This window comes from Cornus florida, unplaced genomic scaffold (genome assembly GCF_030987335.1).
Source record: "Cornus florida cultivar Cherokee Brave unplaced genomic scaffold, ASM3098733v1 CherokeeBrave_3.0.0_Hap2_Chr10, whole genome shotgun sequence".
Lineage (NCBI taxonomy): Eukaryota > Viridiplantae > Streptophyta > Magnoliopsida > Cornales > Cornaceae > Cornus > Cornus florida.
The window spans coordinates 78,165,139-78,175,924 of record NW_026775580.1 but is presented as its reverse complement, the minus strand read 5'-3'; the positions used below and the strand labels follow the sequence as shown (position 1 = coordinate 78,175,924).

Sequence of the window (10,786 nt, the reverse complement as noted above, 5' to 3'; positions counted from 1 at the left end):
CATATATTTGATTGTGTGTGTGTGTGAAAATGTTGGCAATGGAAGAATTACTGTGTGAACTGAGTGGAGAGAACATAAACGAGCAAGGCTTGCCACCAGGGTTTAGGTTTCACCCAACTGACGAGGAGCTTCTAACATTTTATCTGGCTTCTAAGGTCTTTAATGGCACTTTCTGTGGTGTCGATATTGCAGAGGTTGACCTCAACAGATGTGAGCCATGGGATCTTCCAGGTATATATGTATATGTATATCATTCTTTCATCTTAATTAAACATGCATATATAGAACAAAATGTGGATCTTTAAAGTCAGGTGTGTGTGTGTGATTCATGACCTTGGTGTGCTTGTTTGGTGTATATATAATATATATATAACCATGCAAGACCACACTCATAAAGAATATAGTTATTTTCTGTTTTCCATTCTTTTCTTTGCCTGAAAACAAACAAATCATTTGTCTTCCTTCCTGGTTTAAAAAAAAAAAAAAAAAAACCTATCATCTTCATTTTTTAGTAATTAATCCTAAGTTCGAGTACTGCAACTTCTACTCATGGGGACAATCTTTGTGTTTGTCTAACTAAATTACTAAACCAGTTCTTTATTTCTTTCTTTTTCATTTTGCACAAAATTGAAATCACACAATTTTTTTTTTTTTTTTGGGTAAATCAAACCATTTTACTTGGTGTATTATATAAGTTCTAAGCTCTTTATGAAGGCTGAAGTGTTTTTTTTTTCCTTTTTCTTTTTCCCTTGGAAATTATGAAGGCTTAAGTTGTATATGCATTTAGATTCTAACAAATTAATGGATTTAGACCCAAAAACCCAAAATTGATATTTTAACTGTGTCTCCAACTTTTAACCTAAAACTTTCAGACACTTCTCTCTATGGTTATTGCATTGTTTTTGCTTCACCTATATGTTAAATGACAAACTCTGACCCTATCACTGTCATGCACTTGAGTTGAATCACCATAAAATTTTTGTGCCAGAAGATCTATCTACCTGCAGAAATCATTTAATTTCTGACAAGTACTCATTCACACACACACACACACACACACATATCTAGATTAATAATTATTCATTAGTACTATGGTCTTTAAGTTCCTCATAAGATCATAAAATCCAAACTAACCAGTTTCATACTGTCTATGGTTTATGTTTATGTATGTGTTAAATGTTTTGACAGATGTTGCAAGGATGGGAGAGAGAGAGTGGTACTTCTTCAGTTTGAGAGACAGGAAGTACCCAACCGGGTTGAGAACGAACCGGGCCACTGGAGCTGGGTACTGGAAAGCAACGGGCAAAGACAGAGAGGTTTACAGTGCATCAAGTGGCGGTGGCGGTGCCTTGCTTGGGATGAAGAAAACCCTAGTTTTCTACAAGGGCAGAGCCCCACGTGGCGAGAAGACCAAGTGGGTCATGCACGAGTACCGCCTCGACGGTGACTTCTCCTTTCGCCACACGTGCAGGGTACGTACGTGTCACCACCCGCACGCGTGCCACTCTTAACGTGCGCACTGGGAACCAAAACCTTCACCCCTTTTTGTCTTTTTTGGGTTGACTTATTTTCTTGTCCATATTAGACAATATACTGTATGGAGATAGTACAAACTGTTCAATTTTCACTCTTGACTATTTTTTATTTTATTTTTTTTTTCCAAGGGTCACACAATGAGAGTAGAACCTACAAAATTAGCTTTTGAGTGCAACTTGAATTAAAATTCAAAATAACATAAGTGTGTGTGTGTGGGTATATATATATAAAAAATATATATTTATACAAAGATATCACAGATTACTCAAAACTTAGTTGTATTTAATAATAAAAAAATTTAACTCATAATTTAAAATTTTAATTATAATACACCTCCAATGAGCGAGGATTCTGTGCTTCCAAATGTAGCATAATTTAATTATGGGTCTAAATTGTTGAAATTTGCAGGAGGAATGGGTGATTTGCAGAATATATCACAAGATAGGGGAGAAGAAGAATCCAATTTTCCATGGCCGTTCATCGAGTTATCTAATGGAAGCTTCTTCATCTACAACAGCCAATTCCTGCTTGCCTCCATTGTTAATGAGCCCAACACCACTGCTGGAGTCTCACAACCCATCAGCATCATCATCAATGCAGGCACTACAAAACCCTTTTGTGATTCACCACCAAGAAAGTGACCTCAAAGCCCTAATTAATCAAGTTGTTGCCTCTCAAACCAACCTCTTCCCAATGAATGGTGTTGTGTCCTCCTTTTCACCCACTCCCACTGCTATCACCACAACAGACAATAAAGACACACACACCAACAACCCATCACACACACAGTCCGTCCACTTCAATTCCTTCCTCTCACATCAAGATTGCAGTCTGAAGGAACAAGCTATTACTATTCCCAAACAGTGCAACACTGCAGATCAATTTCAATTATCTGATTCCAATAGACAAAACCCCTTATTTTTTGGTATGGATTGTGGTGGTAGTGTAATGGGGTTGTTAGCATCAGGAGGAGCTGGTGCTGCTATGCCAGACACCACAACTGTTCATCATGAGATGTCTACTTCTATGGGCTTCAGATGTTGGTAGATCAACAACACATCATAGTCACTGGGGAGCCTTCAAATCTTATTCTAATCTTAGAATTATATCTACAATATACACTGCTCTATATACATATGCACTATATATATATATATATATATCCTCTCTTCATATGTATGTAACCATGTAGTAGTCATATTGGAGATTTGCTGCAGCAGCTTAGGAGGACTTTTATGTCTAACTATTTCTGGGAAAGATTAATTGCCTTTGTGTATTGTTCTTTTTGAGAAGAATTTGCATATATGGTGGTTTTATAATTAGGAATTATTACAAATAAATAGTGTTAAATGAGTCATATTTACAATTTAATGGAATCAAAGTTTCATACTTAAAAAAAAAAACATGAAGTTGACTACAATATTAAAGTGGACATAAACAAAACAATGTTTACTTTTCCTAAAGTATCATTTTTAGGTACATAGATATCACTTTTTGTACATGGAGATATTACTTTTTATACATTAGGTACTATTTTTTAGATATAAAAATATCACTTTTATTCACATAGGTACCATTTTTATTTCACATAAATACTTTTGTGCAACACAAAAAACATGCATACATAAAAAATAATATCTCTGTCTAAAAATAGTACTTTGGGTAAACAGTATTTTTTTCATTTTTTTAAAACTACTTTGATTTTATTAAATAATAATTATAAGTCATTATCTATGTAATAATCTCTTATAAATATTACTATTAATTAGAGAGATGCATATTATATAGTCGAAATTAGATAGTGAGGAATACAGCGTGAGGTGGGTTTGATATGTTTGATGTGACAGGCGTGGATGGGATTGGAGATCACTGTTATATATACAGTAGTATTTTGACGTCATCTTTATTTACCATGATTGATGGTAGGGCTGGGTCCCTGCATGCATGCAGAAGCACCAGTACTAGTATAGGATCTGAACGCCTTCCCCCTTTAGGTCTAGGCTCCTTGCAGAGATTAGTGATATATGGGAGTATCTATGCCTGTATGGATATTTTTGTGTCTGTATGTGTTTGTCTATAAAAAATATAAATATATACATATATGTGCGTGTATGGATTCACAGAAGGATGAAGGCCTGAGTGAAATATGAATTTTGACACTTGATTATGGATCACAGGGGCATTCATGAAGAAAGTCTTCAATCAACTGCTCCCACAAAACTCTGTAGACTCATCTACCGCCATATCCGCGTACAGACAATGCATGCTTACTCCTATGAATTGGACAAATGTACCTGGCAGTTAGCAACACTCCTTAGGGAATAGGTACCTAATCAATCTAACAGAAGCAGTCAATGCTTCGCAGCTTGGTAGTTTATAGTTGTGATTTCACTTTGTGACCTCCTGATTTTCGAGATTAGGACCCCTGTTGCAATAAATTTCCTACTAAAAATAATGAAAAAAAATTGGTGAGAGTTTTGAGGGCTTCTTGAGTGCATGTTGATTCATATTCCAGAATAAGGCCATCCTTCACTCAAAACTTACCTTTTTAACCGTTGGTAGGACACACCCCATACCTAAGGGGTATTGTCTTAAAACAAGATTGTCTCGTCTGTGCTGTGTCTAGTTTCCATGGTGCGAACTATTGGACAGTGACTGACAAGGTGAGCATCCATGCACCCACGTTCACCCTCATCAATGAATCTCAACTCTTCAGGGAAAAGTAGTACGCCATATCCCAGAGCTTTCTTGATAAAGTCGTTAATATTCTGATATTCAGCTATGAATTTAGACCCAGGTTACATTAGACTAATACTGCTTCAATTGCAACACAAACCCTGATCTTTCACAACTCTTAGAGTTGGAATCCTGCAGAGGGTCCTCTGCCGAGTCCCGACCACCACCATCACTTCCACCCACTTCATTATATTTTTGCAATAAAGCATCACCTCCATTGAACCACCACCAGAGTCTATAAAAAAACACACCACCATCACCATTTCCCCACTTTCGGTCTACTACATATCCACCATCAAATTCATTAAACTCCATGACCACTTCCACCCGAACTCTCTAACACAACCTAATACCTCTATGACCAACACCTCCATCAACCTAACCTATCAGCACCATCATTTTCACAACAAAATCCTCCACCACCACCGTTCTCAACTCCAACCAACTCACCACCGCCATCACCAACTCCACCACGTAAAAAACCCCAACACATCTATTACCTAAACCCATCACAACTTCCACTTGATTTCTCTACAGCAAAACCCAGTACCACCACTATTCTGTAGATTGATCTACATATTAAATCAATAAGTTACACAAAACATATACACATGAAAAGCCACTACATATTAGCTTCTAGTAGGGGGATAATTGAAGACAGACCTAATCTTAGACAGATTGTTTTAATTTGTACATAATTTTTAGATATATCCATTGTGGTGGTAGATTAATGCTTATTTGGACCTGTCCCAGGAAATATTAGATGCGGGTAAATGTAGGAAAGGGAAAAGAAACATGCAAATGAACCAAATGGGAAAGCAGGTGACATAAACTAAGGGACCTCTTAACTGTTACAGTACTCAAATTCATAATTCCACCTGAATGAGAACTTTTGCAATGCTATGGTCCAAAAAATGACGAGCTTATAGAAGTTTAAAATACATTTCGTCATGTTTACCCTCTTGTTATCTTTACATGTGATTTCTTATTTTACTGTTCTATACATACTCTCCATTTTCCCAAACATGAGAAGGGAAAGTTGATCTCCTTTCCTCTCTTTACATCCCTAAACATGAAAACAAGGGGGGGGGGGGGGGGGGGGGGGGGGGAGACCCACTATCCTTTTCTTTCTTTTCTTCTCTCCTCCTTGATAATTTCCTATCCCTCTATACTTTACAAAAGACATTACAACATAAATGGCCAACAAGTACAGCAGTGTAAAAGATGGTGCCTACTTTGAGGCAATGGTTATCATATGAAACTTTTCATGAATTCCTTCATGGATTTGGCATTCCAGGTGACTGAGTTCCATTAATTGCACAGAGAGCCGTATACATCATTAAACAAGGGGATTAATTCAAAGCATTATACTTACTAAACATTTATAATTTAAATAAAGGAGTAACTAGAATTTATAAAACCATCTCCAAAGCATGACAAGAAAAGGTTACTACTCAATGTTCTTCAAAGGGAAAGAAAAATATTCAAATTCCCATATGCCTACATGGAGTACAACACCATAGAGGCCAAAAGCATTATTACATACCAGATCCCCCTTATAGAGATCACACAGCCACCAAAATGCATCTGCAGTAAAAGAGTTCCTGTACAAATAATAATTTTGATAATTAGTTTCAATTCATTGTGTATTTCCTAATAATTGAATAAGAGTAGGCACAATTAAATGGCTGGTTTGATTCCCGCCTAAAGTAGAGGGAGAGAGAACACCCAAGGGGACACTACTAAGTAGATGTAAAGAGAAATTATCTACTATTCAATCTTTTCCTTTTTACCCCTCTACCTTTGGTGGGATTTAGAAAACTTGTATATTTGTGTGTGATCAATAGAAAGCAAAATTTTTTTTTTCCCATCCTTCAATTCTCAATAACAACGTCAAAAATCAGAAACCCATCTACTACACCTGAATAGGTTCTGACATTCATTTCCTCAAATCTCTCAGGTACTCCACAAATTCATTCCAGCAATATATCTCTATAACCACAAAAAACTGAAAAATGCAAAAACTTAACTATTTACTAGTAGTAGTAGTACATCAAATTATTTATTTATTTATTTGGATAATAGTAGTACATCAAAAATTAAATTACTGATCTACATTAATATGGGTAAACAATTAGCTACTGACTAGTGAACTTCACAATCATCTGTCCAACCTTTTAACAAGTCTTCTCTTATCCAACCTTAGAGATCTTATTTTGCTTTCATAACCAAAAGTAGTCCACATCCTGAATAATGCTACTTAGTGAGAGAAAATGTACACTGTGGTCCGTGGACCAGTAAAGCACTTCCCCTAAGCGGAAATCTCTTGGTGTACAGAAGTCCTATTTATGATGAAACAAATGGAACAACAGGAAAAATAAGATCTTCGACAAAATCTTGTCAAACTAAAATTTGATTATCAGGGCATATCTGAAGTCTGCAATAAAATATCTTCATGCTTCTCTAAACCTCAAATACATTTCAATCCAGCAGCCCAAACAAAAATTAGAATAAGAAAATGAGTTCAATATGTTTTAGGAACTTAATTCCATAAGGAGGAGCACTTGATCTAAATATGATTCACCTAGGCATAGCTTTCACCTTTCCGAGAAAAATCAGATTTTAGATTCAACATCTTAAAGGTAGAAGTATGGGGGAACATTTCAAAGTAGTTACAAATATAAAGCCTCAATTATATAGAAGTGCATCAAGACAAAGTTACGAGGAAGGTTGAATAGAAGACACTAGTGAATTTTCCACAAATCCTGAAACAGATTATCTTCCAGTGTGCAAAGAGCAGGATGATTTAACAGTACACCCTAAGACAGATCCTGGCTCTAATTCTCTTCAAAAATTGACAAAAAAGAAACTTCCGTGTATTATTAACAAAAAGCTGCTCAAAAAAAAAAAAAAAAAAAGAAATAAAAAAAGAACATTTATAACTTATTTCCACATAATTCAAAAAAGAAATCAGATAATCTTTCATGAATGTTTAATAGATTATGCATTTTGCAAATTAAGCTTTGACTTTCATGGTGTTGGGATACACAGGAGCCGTCAGAAAATACATTAGGGTTTTTCTGAGAGTCACTCTCTTCGTGCACTTGTAAGGCATGGCAAGAGAGTGACTTATATGGACACTCATTACTCCAATCTATAATTCATCAGTTGCAGAGTTTTGTAGTTAAAACCGTGCGACCTAAAAAATTCAGCGGACAGCATGTTCAAAGAGAAAGAAAAAGTAAAAAAGATGAGAATAAAATCTGTTGAAAGAGCAATCTAAAAATAACCCAATGCACCTTAATAACGTAACTTCATTGAATAAGTAGTAAGGTGATACACTCGCCTCTACTAAGGTATAACATAATTACATTGGCCTCCACTGTTGCTTCAAAAATCACAATGACCTCGCTAAGTTTAGTACTTTGTAACAGATTTTGTCCTATGTTAATGGTCAACAAAGCCAAAGAATGGAATCTGCTTACGTTAGCAAAAATAAATTTAAACATATTTTCCATTGTCTTTCTATATTAACTCCACTCTCCAACTGGAAATTCATTGAGGACAATAATTTAAAATCACACTCCGTCTAGTGCCATCCAGTGGAAATGTCTAATAGGGGAAGCCAAAGTCTAAATCAACTGAAGCCTGTGTACTTATACCATAAACCAGAGTAGATGAATGTTGTACGCCATAAATAATAATACATCCTATAACCTATAAGATACTTTTGCCCAATTATTTATAGGCTGCTTTCCAAACCTGGAAGCCATACCACTAGTTCCATGGCCTCAATCACCCAATCTAAGACAGGTTGAAACAATGGAAAACTCCTACAGATGGAGTATGTTCTCAAATTCTCATATTACAAGTAGTTATGTTCATGTAAGGGGTGTTACTAAGCTGTAGTGTAATCAATTTGTGGCTATAACAAATCCAAGGGATTATGCGAGTTGGGGCATCTATAGATCATTAAATATAGAGCTCCATTAAGACTAAGCAGAACAAGTTCACAAGTATTCTAACAGTTTCTATTCTAAGTTCTAACTGGCTTAGAGATTTTCATTAATTTTACCATACAAAAAAAACCTAATCAAATTCAAATTATATTAGACATCCATTAGAAGAACAACCACGCTTAATTATAACGGTTCTCTAAGAGCAAAATCTCTCATTTTCCAGCAAAATATAACAAAATACACTATTTTCGTTAGATTGAGATTATACCCAGTAAGAAATTTGTTGCATATTGACACAAAACAAAGGTAGTAGGTCGAAGACCATTCCGGGCAGAGTTGACATCAATAAAAGAAATAGAGCAGTGGAGGGTATGAAGAACAGATCGAAACCCTAACCCTAACCCTAACCCTAATGGTGAGAGAAATGAAAGTAAGGAACGAACCTAGCTGGATTGGGGATGAATCTACTTGTTTGAATCGTTTTTCTTCGGCAAAGTGTAATCGGGAGGTGAATAGATCACAGCAGCCAGCATGGCTCCCGGAAGCACCGCGTACTTGGCCAACACCGCCAGCTTCGCCACCAACGGCTCTCCTCTCATGAACGTCATTGAGCCTTCTTCTTCTTCTTCTTCTTCTTCTTCTTCTGGTCCTCACTTCAATATTTTATAACCCGCTATCGATTTTTCTTTCGAGTGTCGAAAATAAGACTATTCTACTTTATAAAATATTAGGGAAAAGTTTATTTATCTTTTAGCCTTTATCTATGTTTTGTGGTGTGCAACTCATATTTATTGAATGAAATATTAAGTCTAACCATTCAATTATTTGGTGTACAAAAATAAAATGAAATGACCATTCCAATATAATAAAAATCCATTCTATTAATAAACCTATGAAATGACCATTCTATTCCATAGTAACATAAAATATTTGTGCAATATTCTCAATAAGCCATTCCATAATGTTTTGGGTCTATTTATTAAGAAGGTGAGAGTTAATTTTTTTTTTTTAATTATTTTTTTAGGGTATAAAAACAAAATAAAATTAGTGTAGCATTGTTGTTTCTAAAAATTATTATATGGTTCTTAACCTTTTATTTTACAAAATTATGTTAATATCTGTTTATAATCACTAAAGCACTTCTAATAGTCACAAAGTTTTAGTTTAGTAAAGTTTTGAAATGAAGCTCAAACTTTGAAAATTTTAAAATTAAAGTAGAGACGGTGTATTTAAGGTAACAGTTTTTCTCTAAACAATTCTATTAATTTATAAAAAAGTAATTCTATTCATTCTTTCATTAAATTGTAATTATCAATGATAAATTATATTGGTTTTTTTTAAAGTTTCAATAATATGCACTGACGCTCTCTTATTTGTCAAATTATACAAATGTGAGGATGCAAAATGAGTGTAGAATTCTTTTGACTACTTATGTTAGAAGTCCCTGAATTAAACTCTATTTGAATGAAACAAAACAATCACATTACAAATTGAGTATAATACAATCAAAACAAAAACAATATAGGAGAACAACAATCACATTACAAATTGACTACAATACAATCAAAACAAAAACAATATAGGAGAACAAAAGTGTTGTTGGTACTCTAAAAGAACCACCACATTACAAATTTTAATACAGCTAAGCCTTTGATAACACTACAACACACACATTTCATGAGAAACAATGACCAAATATACAAAATTGTGCCATTACCATCATGGAATGACCTATGGGTTCAAATCTGCTTGTTGCTCTGGTGTGCTGCTTCAGCGAGTGTAGGTGCATCAGTGCCAATGCTCTGATGGGGTTCGGGACTGAGGTGTCCTTCCATCCCAATGCCGCCGTGCGATTTGTATCCGTATACTTCAAGTAAGGACTACTCTCTAGAGGCAGCCCACGTACGGTTCCTTTCTCTTTTCCTCTTTTTGTTCTTCACACTCTTATCTTTCTCTCAATCTGCTGGCTTAGATGGGTTGACATCAATTTTGTTTTTGTTTTGTTTTTATTTTTATTTTTGTGTGTGTGTGTGTGTGTATATGCGCGCGCGCGCTTATGTTAGGTAAATAGTTTGTCCAATTTCTTGAGCATTACTATATGGTCAGTATGAAAGAAATGACATCCAACAACTTGGGAAATTTTGGTTGAATTGAGAAGACCACTAGTTGGGCTAAGTGACTCGTTCAACTGCTACCTCTTCATCCATTAACAAATAGGTCGTGGCCCAAAATACCCTAAAATCAAAGTGGGTGGGTGCCACTCTCTGAGATTTGTGGTGGCAAATCTTTGCAATGTAGCACAAACTTCCAATTTTAAGCATTTGGTGCTATCAGCTATGTCTATCTATATAACTACTAAATATGGTTAATCGTATTGGTCGATATGCGACGTTTACTGTTGCACACTCTCATGAACTACCCGATTTGATTGATTTACACCGATATTCGTTCAAATCCGTTGCACTGTGATCGTGATCATTACCACAATTGCAAACCATGCTACCAAGTAAATAGGTTGTTTGATTAAAAGTAAAATTTTGGACTAAAATAGAAGT

General features: G+C 35.3%; 1 protein-coding gene and 1 long non-coding RNA gene across 2 annotated transcripts; one reads left to right on the top strand and one right to left on the bottom strand.

Annotated features, from left to right (window-relative positions):
* On the top strand, positions 1-2,852 carry LOC132280013 (protein CUP-SHAPED COTYLEDON 3). The gene is made up of 3 exons (XM_059782115.1): positions 1-231; positions 1,189-1,472; positions 1,945-2,852. The coding sequence occupies exons 1-3, from the start codon at positions 30-32 to the stop codon at positions 2,581-2,583; spliced, it is 1,125 nt and encodes a 374-aa protein (XP_059638098.1). The 5' UTR covers positions 1-29; the 3' UTR covers positions 2,584-2,852.
* A 2,772-nt stretch (positions 2,853-5,624) lies between these two features.
* On the bottom strand, positions 5,625-9,471 carry LOC132278859 (uncharacterized). The gene is made up of 2 exons (XR_009471151.1): positions 8,675-9,471; positions 5,625-5,876 (listed from the first exon to the last, which is right to left on the bottom strand). It is a non-coding gene; the product is annotated as an uncharacterized LOC132278859 (long non-coding RNA).
* Between the last annotated feature and the right edge of the window lie 1,315 nt (positions 9,472-10,786).